A 23,848-nucleotide genomic window follows, 5' to 3' on the forward strand; every position below is an offset into this window, starting at 1 on the left:
AATGTAAACCTCCTCCTAAATTTAATGTTAGAGGCTCCAGTGAAAAGCCAATTGAGGACGGAGAAGGCAACAGGGACACAGAGTGTGGAGCCAGCCAACTGGTTTGTGCACTAGATTAAAATTCAGCTGCCTTTTGGAGCATCATTTTAAAAACAAGGGACAAAAATTTGATTATGTAGTTCACGAATTGCTGGTTTGTTATCCAAAATAGAACATTAGAATGAATATTTGGCCTCTTATAAGGAGAACACTTCAGGAATATTATGATCGAGACTGGTAGTGAACGGGGTGGTTTCTTAGAGCTGATGGGAGCCTTAGAGGTCTGCCCCTACCCCCAGCACAAACCCTTGAGGACATCATAAACAGTCATTTGGGCCAGGTACAGTGGCTGACACCTATAATCCTAGCACTTTGGGAGGCCGAGGCAGGATGATCGCCTGAGCTCAGGAGTTTGAGACCAGCCTGGGCAACATAGCAAACCTCGTCTCTACTAAAAATAAAAAATTAGCCAGACGCGGTGGTGCACTCCTGTAGTCCCAGCTTCTTGGGAGGCTGAGGTGGGAAGATTGTTTGAGCACAGAGATTGAGGTTGCAGTGAGCTACAATGGTGCCACTGCACTCCAGCCAAGGTGACGCAATACGCTGTCTCCAAAAAAAGCTTGAATAACAGAAATAATTTTTTTCAAAAACAACAAAACATTGATTTGTCATCAGATCCCTTTCATATTAAACCATTACTCACATATATAGGTTTTCAAATGATGCCTAGATAAGTGGGTTTTCCTTCCTTGTATATAATAGTCTGTGTCGCCGTGTGTGTGTGTGTGTGTGTGTGTGTGTGTGTGTTGAAGTAAGTTAACCTTTAAAAAAAATACTTTTACTGATGAATTTTCTACAGGGCCTTTTTTCTTGAGTTCTGTCAGTTTAATCTGTGCTGTTTCTACCTTTTCCCCATTCAAGCTTTACTGACTTGTTTACAGGTTTGGTTTTTTAGTTAATAAAAGGCTAGTGGATTTGTGGCTCTTGAATCTCATCGTTGGCTTTCAGTACAAAGCCTGCCCCAAATGCATAATTTGCCATTATTTCCAAAGATGTTCAGTTTCTTCCTTTTTTGCCAAACATATAAAAAGAGCTATTTGTGTAAAGAAATATTAGCAAATATTTAGTGCATACACGTGGATATTCACCCATTTTCCTCATGTGATGAGATCCTACCCCATAGTATTTTTCTAAGATCTCATGTAAAGAAAATAGATTCTTTATTTTCTTATTTTTAAAAGTAATATTAACAGATTGCATTGTGAATAACTGTTTTCATTTGTTTATAGATGTGAGCCCCATTCCTCAACTACTTTTTCTCCCTTCTGCATTTTTAAAATTGTGGTGAAACACCTGTAACAAAATATACTGTTTTTACATGTGTAGTTCAGGGGCACTAAGTACATTAAGTCCATTCACACTGTTGTGCAATTATCACCACCAGCCATCTCCAGAACTCTTCCTACCTTGCAAAACTGAAGCTCTGATCCCGGTAATCACTGACTCCCCGTTCCCCCTCCCCAAAGCCCCTGGCAACCCCCCCATCCTACTTTCTGTCTCTGAATTTGCCTGCTGTAGGTACCTCATTGAAGTGGAATCATCCAATATTTGTCCTTTGATTACTGGCTCATTTCACTTAGAATAGTGTCCGTAAGTTTCATTCATGGTGTAGCGTGTTCCTGAATCTTGTTTTCTTTTTTCCCGAAGGCTGCATCGTCCTCCACTGTGTGTAATTGTCCTCCTCATACTGTTGATCCACTCATTCAGCAGTGGACACCTGGATTGCTTCTAGCTTTTGGCTATTGTGAATAATTCTTCTGTGAACGTGGATTTACAAAACCCTGCTTTCAGTTATTTTCGTTGTATACTCAGAAGTGGGATTGCTGTATCCTAGGATAAGACTATTTTCATTATTTTGAGAAACTGCCATACTGTTTTACCATAGTGGCTGCATCATTTTGCATTCTGGGATGTGACGTGGAACAGAATGCGCTTCAGAGTGAAGTTCAAAATCTCACTTGGAAGTACAGAGAAATTATGCTGCAGGCTGATGAAGTAAAAGTATTATAGGAACAAAAGGAAGAATCATTTTCTTAGTGAAATACAAGCTGTTTCTCTGCCTCTCTTCTCCGAGAAGCTTCCTCAGAAGCAGGCTTTAACCTGGTGTGCGTTGACACCCTTAGATAGTTCAGGACCAAGTCCTAAAAGAAAGGGAGAGGAAGTCCTTGACCATCAGGGTATCTTTATGCCTGGAAGCGCTTTAGGCTCAGCTGCCCGCTACACATTGGGGTGTTAATGCACAGTTCATGTAGCACATTTGTATTCGTCCATTCTCACAGTGCTATAAAGAACCACCTGAGATTGGGTAATTTATGTAGAAAAGAGGTTTACTTGACTCACAGTTCTACAGGCTGTTCAGGAAGTGTGGCTGGGAGGCCTCAGGAAACTTACAGTCATGGCAGAAGGTGAAGGAGAATAAGCCTGTTTTACCATGGTGAGCAGGAGAGAGAGAGAGAACAAAGTGGGAGGTGCCACACACTTTTAAACCATCAGATCTCATGAGAACTCCTCACTGTCAGGAGAACAGCAAGGGGGAAATCTGCCCCCATGATCCAGCTACCCGCCACCAGGTCCCTCCCCCAACATTGGGAATTACAATTCAACATGAGATTTGGGTGGGGACACAGAGCCAAACCATATCACCATTGTAGTGCCATTTACCCATGCCGTTGTCATGTAGTGGGTGCATTTAAGCCCTTGTAAATTTCAGTGATGTTACATACAGGAGTGCCCTTACAACCGTAGATATAGCCAGCATTCACAGGGGAATTCGCATAATGCTTTATGGACATCTATTTTACAGATGAATTTTAGAAGCTATAAAGATATTATTGAAATGATAAGTTGACATCACCCTATGAAAAATTTGGTGCCAAAGAAAAGTCATTTTCTATAAACATTTGCATAAAATAATAAATTTTAACAATTTTAAGGATCGACTTGCCATTTATTAGCTAGATCCTAAGTCTGTACTGCAAACCCGTGACAAGCAGCTAGTTAATCATCATTGCTTCACTTGTCTCTGACAGGCCCTAAGGAGTGTGCAGTGCTGCGGCAGCAAGGCTGCAGGTTCTAGGACTCAACACGCCCTCATATTATCACCAAAAGCACTCCAAACATGCACAGAAACCGCTGCTGACGCCATGAAGTACCCAGTGTAGAGGCTAACTCTCCCTCTCCCCTCTTCTAAAGTGCTCAGTTTAACACCATGTGCATAAAGACATCCATTATATATTAGGTTTTTTTGTTTAAAACTTTTTAAGATTTCTAGTATTGAATTATTAAGTCTCATTGACTCTGTAAATCTAGATGAAGTTGTCAAATTCCCTTAGTTCCAGGAATTCTTTGGGAAACGTGAGTGCTTGCCAGCTGGTCAGATGATTGGTGGTTTATTTTCATCACAAATAGGAAATGTTAAGAGTTATGAGAACGAAGGTTCTGAAGCTGGAATGTGTTTTTCCTTTAAAAGAAAATCTTACAGTATGGGAATTCTTCCACAAGTTCTTATTCTTTGGTCCATTTTTTATGACATTCTTTTTTTTCCAGGCTGGAGTGCAGTGGTGTGATCTCAGCTCACTGCAACCTCCGCCTTCTGGGTTCAAGCAATTCTCCTGCCTCAGCCTCCTGAGTAGCTGGGATTACAGGCACCCGCCACCATACCTGGCTAATTTTTGTATTTTTAGTAGAGACGGAGTTTCACCATGTTGGCCAGGCTGGTCTCGAACTCCTGACCGCAAATCATCCACCCGCCTCGGCCTCCCAAAGTGCTGGGATTACAGGCATGAGCCACTGTACCTAGCCTATAATGTTCTTATTAATGTCTGCAGATGTTATTGGAGTGAGAGGTGGGAGCCCGAATAAGTTGCTGTGCATAAGTTAACCATGCAGCTCTTGGCAGCTGGTGTGGGGACTCAGACCCAAGATTAGGGACTGGAATGGAGCAGCTCATCGCTCCCTACATCAACCGAGCTGGGAAAAGCTAGTCTGACCCTGTGCGTCGGAAACAGGGCACACTGCTGTAGCAAAGCAGTGGAAGATAAGATTGGTGACCAGTGTTCCACTGTGCTCTCCTGACTGTTTCCTCTGGATAAGCCGCCTGCAGAAGAGGAGAGCTTGGCAGGCAACAATAGGGGTTCCACACAATCACATGTGACTCCTGACATTCCTGCAGGTGACATGACTCTGCCAATGTCAGGCATTTAAGATCTAGAGCCTGGCGAGTTTGGGATCATCTGTGGAAAATGTGTATCTTCTGGATTGCAGTGAGCGCTAGTGTGGGGGTGTAAAGTGTTATCTGTTTAAAAAAAGTGCTTAATGTTGAACATCAAGCAGCATCTTTCTTGGCTTCTCTGTTCATGTTGGTACAGACTCATGGACGTGCCCATCCGTGTACTTGGTGGGCTTTGACTCCTGCTATCACTCAGTCACCTGGGTTACTAATTGGTTCCTAAAATGCTCTGTTCTCAGGGAAGAGGTGAGAAGTATAAAACAAGTAACTGTGGACTGAGTGCAGTGGCTCACACCTATAATCCCAGCACTTTGGGAGGCTGAGGTGAGCTGATAATGAGGTCAGGCTGATAACTGTGAATGGCAATGTCATTAAAGCATTTGTCTCCCAAGATTTGATCTATATGGTGGAATTGATCCATTTTACTATAAGTCACTGGGAATGTACATAATGAAGATAAACTGAGGCATGTGATTCTAAGCTCTTTAGGATAGAACGTGGGTTCTTACATATAATATTCCCTTTCCCTATAGATCCAGCATATAGAAAATGCATGAATAGTATGGATTTCAGCAGACAGTGATTGATTGCCAGGTGCTGTGCTAGGCAATAAGAATACAAAAATGAAGAAGTGACCTGATATTACTTGGGGACATAGACACATAGATACTAAACCATCTATAATACAGTGGAATGGATACCTTTTATTGATCATTCATTTCAACAAAATTGGTTGGTCTTTAGGCATTGTGGATACAGGGATGAAAAAATATGGCGTTTCCCTTCAATGTGGGTATAGTCTCGATGAGATACTGCACAGAGTGCTACAGGAATATAGAGAAGAAAACCATCCATGTCACATCTGTGGACAAGGAGAGAGGCACAGGAACAGGGCTTTGACTGTCACAAAAAAGACCTGGGGTCATGAGTTGAAAACTTAATGTCCACATAAAACCTGTCCAGAAATATTTATAACACCTGTGTTCATAATTGTCAAAACTGGAAGCAACCAAAATGTCCTTCAGTAGGTGAACAAACTGTATTACATCCAGACAGTGGAATATTATTCCACAGTAAAAATAAACTGGCTAGGTGCGGCAGCTCGTACCTGTAATCCTAGAACTTTGGGAGACTGAGGCAGGTAGATCACCTGAAGTCAGGAGTTCGAGACCAGTCTGGCCAACATGGTGAAACCCCGTCTCTACTAAAAATACAAAAAAATTAGCCGGGCATGGTGGCAGGTGCCTGTAATCCCAGCTACTTAGGAGGCTGAGGTAGGAGAATCGCTTGAACCTGGGAGGCTGAGGTTGTAGTGAGCTGAGATCGTACCATTGCAGTCCAGCCTGGGTGACAAAAGCAAGACTCTGTCTCAATAAATAAATAAGCTACCAAGTCATAAAAAGACATGGAGGGGGCAGGGCACGGCGGCTCATGCCTGTAATCCCAGCATTTTGGGAGGCTGAGGAAGGTGGATCACCTGAGGTTGGGAGTTTGAGACCAGCTTGACCAACATGGAGAAACCCTATCTCTACTAAAAATATAAAATTAGCTTGGCATGGTGGTGCATGCCTGTAATCCCAGCTACTTGGGAGGCTGAGGCAGGAGAATCATTTGAACCTAGGAGGCGGAGGTTGCAGTGAGCTGAGATTGCACCATTGCACACCAGCCTAGGCAATAAAAGCAAACTCTGTCTCAAAAAAAAAAAAAAAAAAAAAAGACACAGAAGGACCTTACATGCATATTACTGAATGAAAGAAGGCAGTCTGCAAAGGCTACATACTGTATGAGTCCAGCTAGATGACATTCTGGGAAAGGCAAACTATAAAGATAGTAAGATCAGTGGTCGCCAGGGATTAGGAAGGAGGGAGGGAGGGAGGAATAGCTGGAACACAGAGGATTTTTAGTGTGAAATTCATATAATGCAGTGAAACTATTCTGTATGATACTGTAATGCAGACAGGTCACAACACATTTGTCATAGAACTTTACAGCACACAGAGTGAGTCTTATGTGAGCTATGGAGTGTGAATGATGATACTGTATCAATATTGGCTCCCCGACAGTAGCAAATCTCTACCACTAATGTTAATAACAGAGGACACTGTGTGGTGGGAAGAAGTTTTTGCTCAACTTTTTGTTAACCTAAAATTACTCTAAAAAAATAGTCAATTAATTGAATAAGGAGGGAGGAGTGATGCCTGGGATTGGATTGGGAAGAAAATGCTGAGAGATTTGCATCCAATTATGGGAACAGCAGGTGCTGGGATACGGAGGTGTAGACGGGGCTGGTGTTGAGGGTGTCACGGAGGTGGGCGGTGGCAAGCTGTGAAGGACCCATAGACTTAGGAATCCAGAGGTTTCCTGCAGCCAGGAGCTGTGGTTTGTTTTCATCCCTGCCTGCTTCAGGGATAACCCCTGTTGTTTCTGCTCACAGCAAAGAGCTCCTGGGAAGGTGCTGCTGGATGCAGTTTGCAACCACCTCAACCTCGTGGAAGGTGACTATTTTGGCCTCGAGTTTCCTGATCACAAAAAGATCACGGTAGGTGATGTCAACTTAATGTTGCTGTTTTACCATCTGTTCATCTTGGTGGGGGCTGGGCAGGGGTGGTGAAATAATTGGTGATTTTCTGTGGTCCATGCAGGAAGCCCTCATTAATATGTTTTATAATAAAAGTATTCGTGCCTATGATTAGCAAGTTCAAAGAAGGTACACAGTGATGACTGCCCTCCCACCTCTGCCCCCAGGAGCTGTTATCTCGTGAACACACACGTTTGAGTATATTTCTGATAAATTCTGTGTAGATGCATATGCAAACATATATCTTTGAAATACACAAATGTGAGGAAATAGTATAGCACCCTTTGCTTTCCCTCCCTGCTCAAGGGAAATCTTTCCTTTTTAGCACATGGAGTCCATTTCCTTCTTTTTCATGACTGCATGCCATTCCACCAGAGGGACATGTCTCATTTACAGCTTCCATTGTAACTGATGGGATGCTTCGCTCTTTTCAGTTTTTTGCTATTATAGATATGGCCCCAGTGAACTGAGTACGTTTGTGTTTGTGCTCATAGCTAACTGTTCAGTAGTTCAAATCCAATGGCGCGGATTTACCCACTTAATGGGTATGATCATTTTAAGGTTGTTAAATATGTCAGATTGTTCTGGATAAAGGTTGCACCGAATTGAATCCAAAATGTAGAGCATAGCTTCCTCTTATTTTTGTCTCTTTGGGTTGATGGCACTTGCTTAAGCCTATATCTGAAGCTACCTTTTATTAGGCACCTTTTGGAGCTATAAGTTCATTGGCTATGCTTTTATTCTTTGACTCTATGCATACTGAGTTCCTGGAACTTCTACTAGTCCCTGCACGGTAGATTGAGTAGTGAATGAGACACGGGGAATTTATCAGCCCGGTGGGGAGCCGTGCAGATATAGGATGCGTGACAGGTTCTCCCCGGAGAGCAGTGGTGTTGGGCAGTGGGGGCGACAGACACCATTTGAGTTCAGGAGATCCTTCTGCAAACCTGCATCCTGGGAGACCAGCAGGACTTGCTCTAATAGAAAGAATGTACCAGAGAGATGAGGCATCCCACGTACAAAAACCAGAAAGCAAGTGAGTTATTCAGCAGCCTGCAGAGAAGGCCAGAGTTGAGGGGGACAGGAGAAGGGCAGTGGTAAAGGCAGTGAGAGAAGGAAGGTTGGAAGCCCAGCAGGGAGCTGTATGGTGAAGGGCTTTCTATGCCATTACAGTCAGGAGAAATAAGCCATATATGCAATTGTAACTTTTCTAGCATTATGTTAAAAAGGTCAAACAGCCAGGTGAAATTCATGTTACAAATGTGTTATTTAACCTCCTATATCCAGAAACATTATCGTTTGAACACACAGTCTAAATAATTGCGAATGAGATATTTTCATGCTGTCTGTTTTGTCTGTGAAATATTCGAATCTGGTGTGTATTTGACACCTCAGCACCTCTCAGTTGAGATGAGCCATGTTTCAAGTACTCAGTCATCACATGTGGACAAGGGCTTTGTATCGGCCCTCACAGTTCTATACCCAAACTATTGTGTTTGAGAAGCTGTTAATGCATTTAAAAGAGCGTGTGATATGACCTGATTTCTGGTTTAGAAAGAGAACTGTAGGCAGATTGGAATACGACCAGACTGGAGTCAAGAAAGCCATTAGGTTCTAGTGATGAGTCCGGTTGGAGATGGTGCTGGCTACAAGTAAGGGAGAGTTGAGGGGCCGGCAGGAGCTGGATGGATTCCAGAGGTTGGGGTTGGGGGCAGTAGGAGAGGATGTGGTTGAATGAATACACTTGTGGAGAAGGTGGAGAAGAGGGCTTGTAGTGGCCCAGGTTTCCAGCTTTGCCATCTGGGTGGACAGTAGTGTCCATCCCTGGGGAAGACCATACCCGGGGTGAAGATGAGTCCCATTCCAGCTTGAGGAGGCAGGGGCATCAGTGGCATTCAGTGGAGGCATCCAGCAAGCAGGGCCAGAAGGTGTATTTCCTAGAGCACAGGAAAGAGATCTGGGTGGAAAGTTGGATTCAAGAATCTTATGATTATTATGAATGTCTGTCGAAGCTCTGAAATGGGATGAGAACATTCATTGTGAAGAGAAGGTGGCCACAGGTGGGACGGCAGCATCTGAAGGAAGAACCCTCAGAGGCAGTGCAGGTCGAGCCTGGCTCCGAGAGGAGCCGGTGGCAAATGAGCGGATCTGTCACGGGCCTAAAACTGAGAGCAAGTTGTATTTTCTCAATTTATTCCCACCTCCAAACACTCTGTCGCTTTCTAGTTTGTACTTCAAATCCAAGCTTCCCTGACTCCCAGCCCTTTTTACAGTGTGGCATATGACCACAGACCTGCCAAATCTCATTCTACCTTCTCCTATTCCTATTCAGCTAACAATTATTTTGTTCTTACACCGTGTCTGGCATCAGACTTCACACGAAAGGTGAGATAAAGTGACAACTAGCAAGAAGTAGTTGCGGTTTCCATTCACTAGGCACACACAGCTTCTTAAGAGAGTCCAGGAAACAATTCCAGCAAGTTCCTCAAGTCCAGGAAAATATTCCAGCAAGTTCTGTGGAATATTGTTTCATGCTCTTATTTCATGGTAAAATAATGATTCTCAAAACACCTGAAGATACCGTTATCTCGTTATTTCTAACAACCCCGTTCTGTGCCTGCCTGAATTCCTTTAAGCTCCTGATGGCTTTCCTGACTCCAACCTTGTCCAATTCCAGTCCTGCAGGAGCTGTTTGTCTAAACCAGAAATCAGCAGCAGTGTTTAGGCCTCATCGCTGAGTGCGCTAAGATTCTGAGAATTTCCCCATGTCTGTATCTACCAATTAGCTAATGGCACAGCTAAAATTCTGTGTTCTTCTGGCTGCAAGTTTAGTGTCTCTTATTAACCGTAGGTGCTTCTCTTGCTAGAATTTGTAAGTCTGTTGTTCTAGGTATCGGGCAGGGCTGCCTTCTTTCAAGTCGTTACCAGGCTTGATTTTTATGATTTCACTCCATTCTTACAATATTGTTTAGGAATGTATTCAACTGCAAAATAAAACCCACTGTTGATGACTTAAATACGTAAGTGTTTATTTGTTACATGTCACACAAAAGCCGCCGCATGAGTACTTCCTATGTGCTGGAGTGTTCTAGTCCCTGTGGGTGCAGCAGCACACATGACCCACATCCTACAGCAAGGGTCACACCTTCTTTGTAAAGGGCCTGATAGTGCTGAACGCCTTACAGACCATGCAGTCTCTGCTGCAACTATTCGAATCTCCCCTTATCGTGCAAAAGCAGCCATAGATAATATGTGAATGAATACGTGTCTTTGTTCCAGCAGAACTTCATATAACAGGAAGCCGTAGTAGGCCAACACATGCTCTAGAGAGTGGAAACTGCCAGGCACCGTGCTAGGTTCACATACAGTGTTTCATTTATTCCTGCAACGGCGCATTATATCCCCTTTTTCTGATGAGGAAGTTAAGCCTTAAAGAGGTTAAGTCGTTCTCCTAGAGGCACATAGCAAAGAAATGGGATTGAAGCTCGGATCTTTAGAAGCACCTGCCCTCAGTCATCATCTTGTTCTGACCATGTCACTAAACTGACTTGACTCTGTCAATTACAGAATTCCAACCTGAGCTAATTGCTTTGTTGTTGTTGTTGTTGTTTTTAAGACAGAGTCTTGTTCTGTCGCCCAGGCTGGAGTGCAGTGGTGCGAGATTGGCTGACGGCAATCTCTGCCTCCTGAGTTCAAGCGATTCTCGTGCCTCAACCTCCCAAGTAGCTGGGATTACAGGTGCCCACTGCCATGCCCAGCTAATTTTTGTATTTTCGTTAGAGATGGGATTTCACCATGTTGGCCAGACTGGTCTTGAACTCCTGACCTCAGGTGATCTGCCTGCCTCAATTTTTGAAAGTTCTTTTGAGGCCGGGTGTGGTGGCTCATGCCTGTAATCCCAGCACTTTGGGAGGCTAAGGCAGGAGGATCACTTAAGGCCAGGAGTTTGATACCAGCCTGGCCAACATAGTGAAACCCCGTCTCTACTAAAAATACAAAAACTAGCTGGGTGAGGTGGCGCATGCCTGTGGTCCCAGTGACTCAGGAGGCTGAGGCAGGAGATTCGCCTGAACCCAGGAGGCAGAGGTTGCAGTGAGCTGAGATCATTCCACTGCGCTCCAGTTTGGGCGACAGAGTGAGACTCCATCTCAAAAAAAGAAAAAGTTCTTTTGACAGAATCGATCTGTGGTAATCGAGGGGATGCCATAAATGAACAGAAGAGTTATAGGGATTGCTGCCAGGGTCTTGGTTATGTTCTCTCCCTTGATCTGGATGCTGGTTCCGTGGATACAATCAGTTTATAAAAATCCAGTGAGCTCTGCCTTACAACATGTGACATCTATAACTTCAATAATAGTTATAGATCCAAATGCAATGAAAGTTCCAAAATGGGCCGGGCGCGGTGGCTCACGCCTGTAATCCCAGCACTTTGGGAGGCCGAGACAGGCGGATCATGAGGTCAGGAGATCGAGACCATCCTGGCTAACACGGTGAAACCCCGTCTCTACTAAAAATACAAAAATTAGCCAGTCGCGGTGGCGGGCGCCTGTAGTCCCAGCTACACGGGAGGCTGAGGCAGGAGAATGGCGTGAACCCGGGAGGCAGAGCTTGCAGTGAGAGGAGATCATGCCACTGCACTGCAGCCTGGGCGACAGAGTGAGAGATTCTGTCTCAAAAAAAAAAAAAAAAAAAAAAAAAAAGTTCCAAAATGCAGTGAAAGCACACAGTAGCAGAAATGATGACCAACAGGTCATCTGACGGAATCTATTTTGGAAGGGCCACAGGCCAGTCTTGCTTGTATGGACTGAGGGAGAGCATCTCACCTTGTGAGAATCTCAAGCACCACCTGGATTTTTCCCCTCCGCCCCAGACACCGTTGCTTGATGATGTCTCTTAGCATGCAGCCCAGTGTCTGGGATCCATTAAACTGGTCCAAAAGCATTATTTACGGAAACTTGTTACCATCCTTATTTTCTTTGTTATTATTTTTTAAATTGTGGTCAAAAACAAGTAACACAAAATGTATCATCGTAACCATTGGTAAGTGTGTAGTTCAGGAGTGTTAACTACATTTACTTTGTTGTAGGGCAGATCTCTAGAATTTTTTTTATCTTGTGAAATGGAAACTCTACACCCATTGAACAACTCCCCAGATCCCCTTCCCCAGCCCCTGTTCTACTTTCTGTTACTGAGTCTGTCTACTTTAGACACCTCGTCAGGTAAGTGGAATCGTGTGGTCTTTGTCTTTTCATGACCGGCTTATCTCACTCAGCATAATGTCCTCGAGGTTCATCTGTGCGGTGGCATGCAACAAGATTTCCCTCGGTTTTAAGGCCGAATACCATTTCCATTGTGTGTATTCACCACGTCTCCAGTATCCATTCCTCCATGGATGGACTCTTAGATTGCCGTCACCTCTGGGCCATTGTGAGCCATGCTGCAATGAACGTGGGTGTGCCATCACTGTTATTTTTTAATACCACCATTGTGACTATCACCTCGGCCAGTCTTCATTTAGGAGACCGTGCACCCATCTTCCAACCTGAGAAAAAGCGTGGTTGGTTTCAGAATGCCCAATGATCGGGCTGTAATGACTGGGTTCACCCATTTCTCTGTGTGTGATGCGTGGGAAACGAGTTTCCCCAAAGCACCTGGCATGTCAGGTTGTGAGTCCTTGTCTCTAGGCGATAAGTTGTTGAATTTAGGCAGCTTGAATTTCTGCCCAGCCTTCTGTCTTTCTTCTCATCGTTTCTGTCTTGTAAATACCCAAGTCAGAGGCTTATTCATAGTAAGGATGTGAAGGAGTTTAAGGGGAAAATAAGTGTTTTTCATAGTCTAAGATGTGTTTCTCAAGATGGTAAATAAACTAGCTATCATTATGAAATAATTATGTTCTACTCTTAATTAGACTTGTCCCAAGGCTCGTCAATTAAAAGAGTTGATTGATTGCAGTGTTGACACGCAAGCTTGGCTTGCTCCTGCCCTTGGCTTTGTCCTGCTCTTGCTCTTGTCCAGCACTATCCCTAAAGGATCTCTCCAAGGAACAGAAAAGTGTTTTAATCAGCTGTTTAAAAGTATAGATTGAGCTTTCCATGGCAGAAACACTATTGATCATCGGAACCAAGACCCTGTGCTTAATACGGCTGCTAATTGGCACATAAAGTCTGAAGGCTGGGAAAGGGCCAGAAAGCCATTAGATTGCCATGGGGCAAGCTTCGGGAGCTAGCCAGGGGATTCCCTGGAAACGAACTTCACAGGATTCTTGCTAAAACTGGACACGGAAGCCAGAGGCTGAGGCCTCAGGGAGAAGAAGAGCGTGGCTGAAGTTCAGGCCTGGTGAGAGCCTTTGTTACACTCAGCTCTGTCTTCACAGAGCAGAAGCATCCATAGATGTGAAATGAATGGACGTGGCTGTGTTCCAGTACAACTTTATTTATGGGCACAGAGATTTGGCTTTCATATAGTTTTCACATATCACGAAATGTGATTCTTTTAATTTTTTTTTAACCACTGAAAAATGTAAAAGCCAATCTCTGCTTCGGACCTGTGCCAGAACAGGCAGTAGGCTGGCCGGATTTGGCCCATGTGCCGTAGTTTGCCAGTCACTGTGGTAGGTATTTTATCATCCAAATTTTACAGTGAGCAAATCCAGAGAAGTAAGGTGCCCAATCCTTAACAATGAAGTGTGTAACCGGGATCCCCACAGAGCCTCTCTTAGCCAAAGCTCACATTCTGTATGTCGCACGTGGCTGCCTGTCCTCGGATCTCCTGTCTGAAAGAGCTGCACAGACCGTAACAGCAGAGATAGTTGTACATGGAAGATTTATTTCATTGGCCTATTGAGGCTAGCTGGAAAAGCTCTGCATTGTGGCTTGTAAACCTGTTTAAACATTTGCTTTGTCATTTAGCTGCTAGGTGGATTCTTGCTTGATTTTGCACTTCATCTGAGAAATGGGAGGAATAAATGACCATTTTACAAGGTTATTATGAGGGCTAATCAGATACTTACAATGATGAGCCCAGCAGGTCTCATGAGCACATAGTAGGCACTCAGATATCTGTTGTATTTCATTTTTGCAGTCTAACTCAGAAACCAATGAAGCCAGCCCACCACTCTTTTATCAAAATGACATTGCGGCTGGGTGGGTGACTCATGCCTGTAATCTCAGCACTTTGGGAGGCCAAGGCAGGCGGATCACTTGAGGTCAGGAGATTGACACCAGCCTGGCCAACATGGCGAAACCCCGTCTCTACTAAAAATACAAAAATTAGCCAGTGTGGTGGCACGCGTCTGTAGTCACAGTTACTTGGGAGGGTGTGGCAGGAGAATCACTTGAACCCAGGAGGCAGAGGTTGCAGTGAGCCGAGATCGTACCACTGCACTCCAACCTGGCAACAGAGCGAGACTCCGTCTCAAAACAAAACAAAACAAAACAAAAGACATTGCTCACTGGCCTGATAAAAACAATTCTAGTTTCTTATAAATAAATACTGGTGAAGCTCCAGGAAGAAGATTGGCACCTTGTCGTTCATTTTCTGTCCTCCATGCTAGGAGAAAAGCTTTGTCAATCGTGGGCCTGCTTTTGAGGGACAGGAGGTCATGGAAACTGCGGCTCCCGGGCATGACAGGCATTCCTTGCTGGAGGTTTCCAGACCCTGCTGGAGTCAGACACACCTCCTTCATCTGTGCTTAGCCGCAGCCTCTGCCCTCGCCTCTTCCTGGGGGGTCTGAGGACCTCCGAGGTGAGGAGGAGCTTTTTGAGGAACATGGCAGGTGTAAAGGATGAAGAATGTCGCGGGATCGAGGACAGTCTGCAGGTGTGGGAAGCCAGCAGAGGTGAGGTTGTACAGCGGCTCGGTCACCCTGAGGGACAGCACCATCTGATGGTGACTGTGTTGACAGGCAGGTCCCTAGGGGAGTCAAAGCTCCCCTCAAGCAGAGAGTCTGGGAGGACAGGTCCCTGGGAAAATACAGCCATGGGGGATGCTCCAGCTCTCAAGTGTGAAGGAGAATAACTGATTTGGGGGATTTGGGGGTGTTTGTTTAATTAATAGATTTAATATTTATATTGCAGTTTTAAGTTGACAACAAAATTGAGCCAAAAGTACAGAGGTTCCTATATGCTGCTCCCACTCTGTCTGTACATACAGTGTCCTCCATTACTGACACTGAGCCTTAGGTGTGGCCCATCCTCACTGATGGGCCAGTGTCAATCCATTATCAGTCATTCACTGCAGTCCAAACTTGACATGAGGCTTCACTCTTGTGGTTGAACATTCTGTGGGTTTTGACACATGTATCTCCGGATGTGTCTGGAGATATGCATCCACCACAACAGTATTACAAAGAGTTGTGTTACCGCCCTAATCCTTCCCTGTGTTCCTCCAGTTCATCCTGCTCTCCTCGTGAGCCCCTGGCAACCCCTGCTCTTTTCCCTCTGTGTTTTTAAATTTTCTGTGCTCTCTGATACCTGAGGCCTTGTTGACTGGGGAGCTGCTTCTCCTCCCCGGGCTAGCCAACTCTTAGAGATGGCAGATGGCTCCCTGTGAATGTGCCTTTTATTTGCCAATTAACCAATCCAGAGCCCTATCCAGCCACCTCCTTCCTGCTGGTTTTCACACTCCAGGAGGCAACAGTCCCCTGCCTTAGAGTCACTCCAGGGCCAGGTACCCACAACCAGAGCCAGCCACACCCCAGAGCCCACAGATATGATGCAGATGAGCCCGTGCTAAACCTGCTTCCCCTGCCCAGCCTGGCCTCCCCACAGAAGTGATCCTGCCCTTGTTCCCCTCCCCCGCTCCCTCTGCCTCTGGCCCAGCCCTGGTACTTCCTTGTGGAGTGCTGGGCCCCCTCCTCTTGGGAACTGTGAATAATAAACCCTCTTCTGAATGGCAGTGGCCTTCTGGTCTGTTGCCTGTGTCATACCTGAATAAGAAATGTGCTTGCGTTAGGCCATTCATGTTGCTATAAATAAATACCTAAGGCTGGGTAATGTATAAAGAAAAGAGGTTTAATTGGCTCATGGTTCTGCAGGCTCTACAAGCATGACGAGGCCTCAGGAAGGTTTTACTCATGGCAGAAAGTGAAGTAGGAACAGGTGTGTTATGTTGCAAGACAGGGAGCAATTGGGGGTGGGGGCACCACACACAAACAACCGGATCTCCCATGAACTCTGAGTGAAAACATGCTTATTATCCGAGGGTCTGGTGCTAAACCGCTCATGAGAGACTCGCCCCTGTGAACCAATCGCCTCATGCCAGGCCCCACCTCCAACACTGGGAATCACGTTTCAACAAGATTTGGAGGGGACAAATACCCAAACCATATCAGTGGTTAAAGAAAAAAATACATGGAAATATTAATATGTTTCAAAATGGATATACAGTTCTAAGAAGATGGTGGTGGTGATGGAGGCATCGTTTTTAGATCTTCTCAAACCCAAGGTCGTACATAAAGACAGCTACTTAGCAAGATCAAAAACCCACAGACAACATCTGTGGCAAAACTAGATGCCAGAGTAAGTCCTAGATCCCAAAGAAAAAGCAGCTGGAGACAGAACATCAGCAGCCCCAAGGCCTGCACACCATGGGTGTCTGTTTAGGAAGAAACAAGGAAACAATAGGGCATCCGACGGATCGGAGAAAAGAACCCTCAAATTGCCACTGGAAATCACAGGGGAATGGTTTCAGAGAGCAGCTGAAATGGGTAAGGCCTAACAGGGCTGGAGCAGTTGTGCTCCAGTGACCACAAACTGCCCCTTGAGACAGGCCACCACTCAAGAGAGACTACCGAGAAGGGAGCCCAAATGGAACTGAGTTGGGACAACAGAGAGAAATGACAGAGAAGGGGAGGGAAATCAAGCCAGGGAACTTGAGAAAGCATGCTTCCATATCCTTCAACACTGTACAGAAACAATAGACAAGGAGGCTCTGGGAGTAGCTTGGGAAAGCTACTCTGAACCATGACTACTTCTAAATAGGTTAGGAAACAATTTTCACATAAAAATGAGTAATGTAAATGTATCAAGGTCATAATATTTAAAAAACAGAGACTTCAATGTGTTCTTCCTGAGACACCATGTTTGGCCTTGCCAAAGGATCCAGGTGGATCCAGCTGCCAAATTGCAGAAACTACAGAGAAGACGATCATGTTGAATAGTACTGTGAGCGTGCAGTCAGCAAAACCCAAACTCCAGGAAACCCTACAAGTCAACAGTGAGGAAAAGAAAGAGATGGAAGAGGAAGCTATAGATTAAACAGTATACACTCCTGCCCTCTACAGGTAACCTCTATGCAGAGTTTCAGAGTAACTGCATAGGTTTGTAATGTTTTATTTCACCACATGGTGCATCTTTATACACTAGAGTTTAGTCTTAAGACTAAAGACTAAGCAATTTGGGGGTGGGGGCACCACACACTTTTAACCAGATCTCCCATGAACTCTGAGTGAAAACATACTTATTACCCAAGGCGATGGTGCTAAACCACTCACGAGTCTTAAGACTAGAGTGGTTGAGTCTTAAGACTAAACTCTGGTGTATAAAGATGCACCATGTGGCAAAATAAAACATTACAGACTCATGCAGTTACTATGAAACTCTGCATAGTGGTTACCTGTAGAGGGCGGGAGTTGAGTTTGGAAGGAGTTGACCAGCAGAGTTCTATTTCTTGACTTGGTTGATGGATACAAGGGTGTTTACCATCTAATAATTCACTAAGCTATACATATGGTTTGTGCAGTATTATTATTATTATTACTTTTTGAGATAGAGTTTCACTGTTGTTGCTCAGGTTGGAGTACAGTGGCTCAATCTCGGCTCGCTGCAACCTCTGCCTCCCAGGTTCAGACAATCCTCCTGCCTCAGCCTCCTGAGTAGTTGGGATTACACCATGCCCAGCCAAGTTTATATTTTTAGTAGAGACAGGGTTTCTCCATGTTGGTCAGGCTGGTCTCGAACTCCTGACCTCAGGTGATCTGCCTGCCTCGGCCTCCCAAAGTGCTGGGATTACAGGCATGAGCCACCACGCCCGGCCTGCTTTGTGCAGTTTTAAGCATCTGTTTATTTTAATATTAAATATTTTTTGAGGTTGAAAGGAAAAAGGTATAAAGCAGAATAAGCAAATGATAGTGTAAAGGGTTGTATAGCGTTTTGTCTATAGTTAACACTGTGTTGCATGCTTAAAATTTTGAGAGGGTAGATCTCATGTTAAGTCTTCTTACCATAATTTTTAAAAGTTCAATTAACTGTAATACCCATGTGAAATCTTTTGAAATGAATCATTTGAAGCCCATGAAAATTAAACAAATGATTTTTAAAATAGTTTAAACTGAGTAATTGATGTTTTACAAGGACCATGCCTGAGGTCTGCTGAATCCTGGTTAAGAAGTAAAGATTGCAGATATTAAAGCTTCCCATCCAAGTCAAGGCTCCCTGAAATCCCACACATTGCATTATAATATGGTCTTGGTTTGATTCCAGAACTTCCCTTCACATATATCTCTAATACCAAATCCTACTTAATGAATTCAGTACACAAGTGCATAGGGATAGCCTGTACTACATTTGATTTTGTAGTTTGGTTTACAGATCTGTCTTTAATTTGTTTTTCATGTAAAGCTTTATTTTTGTAAATACATAAAACCATATTCTACAGTTTTCAGTTCAAATTTTATTAAACACAGGTTCCTTCACCAGGTTAGTGTTGCCAAAAAGGGAAGGTAGGGGGAGGTAGTAGGATAGATTAAAAGAGACTTAGAAGACATAACCAGTTATGAAACACGGTCCTGGTTTGAGCATTAGTTTTGACAGATTATCAGTAAGGATATTTCTTAGTTAACTGGAGGAATTTGAAAATTGCCTGTGTATTTGATGAGAGGAAAGTTTACAAAATGGAAAAGTACAAATCTTTGAAAAAAGAAGTAGCTGATAAAATAATTTTGAAAAGAGTTTGGTAGGATTCTTATTAAACTAAATATACAACAATTTTTTGACACAGTGATTCTACTCCTAAGTATCTATGTAACAGAAATGAAAGCATATGTTCATAAAAATAAGTATAAGAATATTCTTTGCAGTTTTATTCATAACCCCAAACTGGAAATCGCACACGTACCCATAGGAGAAGAATGGATAAACAGACTATGGTATACTACATTATGTAGAGGGAAAGAAGTCTTAGACAGAAGTATACTTTCATTTATCGAAAGTTCTTAAGCATTAGGTAATGAGCAGTTGAAACATAGCTAGTGCAAGTTGAAATGTAATCTAAGTATGAAATAGACATGGGATTCCAAAGACTAGCAAAGAAAGCAAAATATCTCATTAATCATGTTTTTATATTGATTACATATTTAATTGGTAATATTTTACATGGATGGGGTTAAATAATATGTGAAAAAAAAATTTTAATTTCATTTTGGTGACCGGGCAAGATGTCTCACGCTGTAATCCTAGCACTTTGGTTGGATGAGGCATGTGGATCGCTTGAGCTCAAGAGTGTAAGACCAGCCTGAGAAACATGGTGAAACCCCTCTACAGAAAATACAAAAACTAGCCAGGCATGGTGGCTCACACCTGTAGTCCCAGCTACTTGAGGGGGCTGAGGCAAGAGGATCACTTGAACCCAGAAGGTAGAGGTTTCAGTGAGCCAAGATCGCGCTGCTGTACTCCAGCCTGGGTGACAGAATCAGACCCTGTCTGAAAAAAATAAAAAATCTCATTTTGGTTTTTAAAAAGTATATGAATGTTTATATTCATACACATCACATATAATGAGAGATCTGGAAATGTATGTACTAAGGCAGTGGTTCTTAAAGCGTGGTCCCCAGACCAAGAAGCAGCATCCATATTGCCTGAGAACTGGCTAGGAATGCACATCCTCAGGCCCCATCCCAGATTAAGAACTCTGGGAACAGGGCCCGGTGATGTATGTTTCAACAAGCCCTTACCTAGGGCAATTTTAATACATGTTCAACTTTGAGAACCACTTCCTAAAGTGTTAACGATGATCTCCTAATGGTGAAAAACATACTTTTAAAAATTTTGCTTATTTGAATGATCTAATTTCCTAGATTACATATGTTTAAATTGTAATAGATTATTTTTTAAATTAATAGGGTTTTTGTTTTTTTTTTTGTGGCATCCCACAAAGGTTGATTTCTTTGTGGCATCCACAAATTGTGTTTTCATTTTCAATACTTCCTCATTTCCCCTTGGTTTCTTATTTATTTAAAAGTATGGTATTTAGTTTCCAAATTTATGGGGGATTTTTCACAAATTCTTCAATTGTTGCTTTATAATTGAATTCCGCAGTGGTCAGAAATTGTAGTTCATATGACATGAAGCTTTTAAAGTAATTTACTGATATTTGTTTTATGGTTCAGAATATGTCTTATTTTGGCAAAGTGTTTTACATGCACTTGAAAAGACTGTATGTTCTGTGTTGGGTAGAATATTCAATATATGTCAATGAGGTTATGTCGGTTGATAGTGTTTTTCAAATCTATTATTTCTGCCTACATATTAATATTGAGAAAGAAATATTAAAATCTCTGTAAATGTTGATTTGTCTACAGTCGTGCATCACTTAATGGTGGCTATATGTTCTGAGAAATGTGTTTTTAGGCAATTTCATTGTGCGAACATCACAGAGTATACTTAAACAGGTGGTGTGCCTACTGCACACCTAGGCTATATGGTTGTCTCTATAGCATATTACTATGCTGAATACAGTAAGCAATTATAATGGTAAGTATTTGTGTTTCTAAACTAAAAAAGGTACAGTAAAAATACGGGATTATAATATATACCACTGATGTATTATGTGCCTGTGCTCGATTGTCATTATGCGGTGCATGACTGTTTCTCCTTGCAGTCTCATCAGTTTCCTCATCATGCATATTTTAAAATTGTTATTAAGTGTATAAATATTTGAGATTGTTTTGTGCTCTTGACTGAGTGACTCCATTATCATTAAGAAATTACCCTTTTAAATTCTTATTTATTTATTTATTTATTTATTTTTGAGACAGTCTCGCTCTGTTGCCCAGGCTGGAGTGCAGTGGCACAATCTCGGCTCACTGCAACCTCCACCTCCCAGGTTCAAGCAATTCTCCTGCCTCAGCCTCCCGAGTAGCTGGGACAGATGCCCGCCACCATGCCCAGCTAATTTTTGTATGTTTAGTAGAGACAGGGTTTCACCATGTTGGCCAGGCTGGTCTTGAACTCCTGACCTCAGGTAATCCACCTGCCTCCCAAAGTGCTGGGATTAGGCGTGAGCCACCGAGCTCAGCCAAGAAATTACCCTTTTAAAAATCCCCAGCAATATTCTTTATTCTTACATCTGCATTGTCCAACACTAATATAGCCAATTCAGTTTTTAAATTATTATTTTTTAGTATGGTATACTTCTACCCTTTTTCATTTAACTTATTTGTGTCTTTACATTAGCAGTATATTTTTGTAGGCAGCATATACTTGCTTCTTTCTTTTTTAATCCAAACTAACAATCCTTGCCTTTTAATGGGGGGTGAAGAGTTTAGACCATTTACATTTAATGTGATTATTGATATAGTTTAAATTGGACACCTTGCTGTTTGTTTTCTTTTTGTCTAGCCATCATCCTTTGTTCCTTTTTCTTGCCTTCCTTTCAATTGAAATTTTTTGATGATTTCATTTTATATCCTTTGTTGTTATACTCCCTTTTGCTTATAGTACCAGTTTTCTGAGAACCTATTGACAATGGTAAGTGAGGATGTGCTGTAAATTAGGCAGCTTAAGTGTTCTACAGTTTTGTTGCTCTTTTAATATTGTGTGTTTCATTTTGGATTATTTCTATTATTAGGTCTTCAACTTTACTAATATTTTCTTCTGCAATACTGATCTGCTGTTACAGTCATCCAGAGAGCATAACGTTTTATATCTTACAGTGCAGTTTTCACTATAGAAGTTTAGCTTGGATCTTTTTTTACATCTTCCATATCTCAACTTTTCCAACATATAGAATATAGTTAGAATAATTATTTTCATGTCTTTCTCTGTGGATTCTGTCATTCGTGTGAGTTCTAGGTTAGTTTTTATTGACTTTTGTTTGTTTCCTTGTGGGTCACATTTTCCTGCTTCTTGTACCTGATTTTTAAAAATTGGATGTCAGATATGCTGCATACTTTTGTATTACTGTAAGTTTTATTGAATTTGTTCTGGGATACAGTTATTTGGAAGCAATTTGATCCTTTTGGATTTGGCTTTTAAGACTTGTTAGCTGGGACACTGTAGGGCATAGTCTGGGGTGAATTATTCCTGACTACTAAAGCAGGACTCTTCAGCACTCTGCCAAGGCCCCAAGAATCATGAGGTTTTCCAGACAGGCTGATGGGAATAGGTAGTATTCCTGGCCCCCTGTAAGCACCAGGCACTGTTACCTCTAATACATTCCTGTTTTTTGTTTTTTGTTTTTTTTTTTTTTCATGACCTTGACTACTTCCCACACATTCAAGAATAACCCCCTGTAGCTCTCTTAAGTTTTCTTTAGGTATCTTTCTACTCTCTGGTACTCTGTCCTGTGAACTCGCATCCCTTTGGTCCCCCTGAACTCTCCCCTCCATCTCTTCCACTCGTGGATTTGGCCACATCCTACCTGTGTTCCTTCTTCCTACGCCAGAGCCTGGAAACTCACTCAAGGCAGCAAGCTGGGGCGCTCACAGGGATCACATTTTCATTTTCCTGTCTCTTAAAGATCACCGTTTCTCATTGCTTGGTGTCCCGTGTTTTCAGATCTGTTGTGTTATATATTTTCTCCATTTTTGGAGTTGTTTTATGTAGGAAAATAAATCCGGTTCCTGTTACTCTATTTTGACCAGAAGTGAAAATCTCTAGAAAGTAATAGGTGTTTACAGGGAAAGTCACACTTAACATATCTTTTAAATATAACCAAATGTAAAATTAATAAAGTAAAATAATTTTTTAAATTACTTTGAAACAAATTATTACAAAGAATTCAAAGTCAAGTTTTTTTGTTTCTTTCTTTTTCTTGCTCTGTCACCCAGGTTGGAGTGCAGTGGCACAATCTTGGCTCACTCTAACCTCTGCCTCCCAGGTTCAAGTGATTCTCCTGCCTCAGTCTCCCGAGTAGTTGGGACTACAGGCACCCGCCACCATGCCCAGCTAATTTTTTTGTAGTTTTTTAGAGACGGGGTTTCACCGTGTTAGCCAGGATGGTCTTGATCTCCTGACCTTGTGATCCGCCTGCCTCAGCCTCCCAAAGTGCCCGGATTACAAGTGTGAGCCACCACGCACTGCGCCGGGCTTTTCTTTTAGGAGTCAGCTGCAGAAAGACTAATTTGTTGCAATGAATTCTAGACACTGAATATTTTTCTATGACAAATATTTTCTTGGCTCCTGTATATGTTACAGTTGACAGGTTGTTTTTGTCATATGCTGTTTTGGTAGTTAAGAAGAGAACTGAACTTTTGTTGAGTCCTTTAGCTTTGGAGGGAAGCATATTAGTCTTGGATTCAGCCGGACTTGATGTCAGATTCCAGCTGTGTGACATTGAGCAACTCGAATAAGCCCTCTGAGCTTGGCTTCATTCATGAGTGAAATGACCACATTGTTTCAAATATTAAATGAGAATGTGTGGAGCACTTACCCGCTGCCTGGCACACAGTGGGTGCTCAAGAAATATTAGTCCTTTCCCTGCCCCTTGTCTTATATTAAGTCACTGTTTATCTTTTAATAACACCCTTTCCAAAACACCTCAAACATTCCAGTTGCTTATGAAATCCACTTAAAATGTTACTCACAAGAATAACAGAGGAAAAAAGGATGTTTTGAGAAAGAGGAGAACAGCTTTGGGGACAGTGATTCAGCTTGCCCTGCCTTTGATACGTTGACCTTAGTATCTCCTCTCACCTGAGAGTACAGCCACGCACCGCGTACTGACCT

At 42.8% G+C, this 23,848-nt stretch overlaps 1 protein-coding gene across 5 annotated transcripts in view; it reads left to right on the forward strand.

Moving 5' to 3' along the window:
• FARP1 (FERM, ARH/RhoGEF and pleckstrin domain protein 1) overlaps nt 1-23,848 on the forward strand; it is a 303,581-nt gene that overhangs the window by 189,611 nt on the left and 90,122 nt on the right. For all 5 annotated transcript variants that reach the window (XM_028837234.2, XM_077973887.1, XM_077973885.1 and 2 more), the window contains one exon: nt 6,762-6,866. In XM_028837234.2, the coding sequence (XP_028693067.2) occupies nt 6,762-6,866 (105 nt within the window). The remainder of the gene's footprint in view (nt 1-6,761; nt 6,867-23,848) is intronic.

This window comes from Macaca mulatta, chromosome 17 (genome assembly GCF_049350105.2).
Source record: "Macaca mulatta isolate MMU2019108-1 chromosome 17, T2T-MMU8v2.0, whole genome shotgun sequence".
NCBI lineage: Eukaryota > Metazoa > Chordata > Mammalia > Primates > Cercopithecidae > Macaca > Macaca mulatta.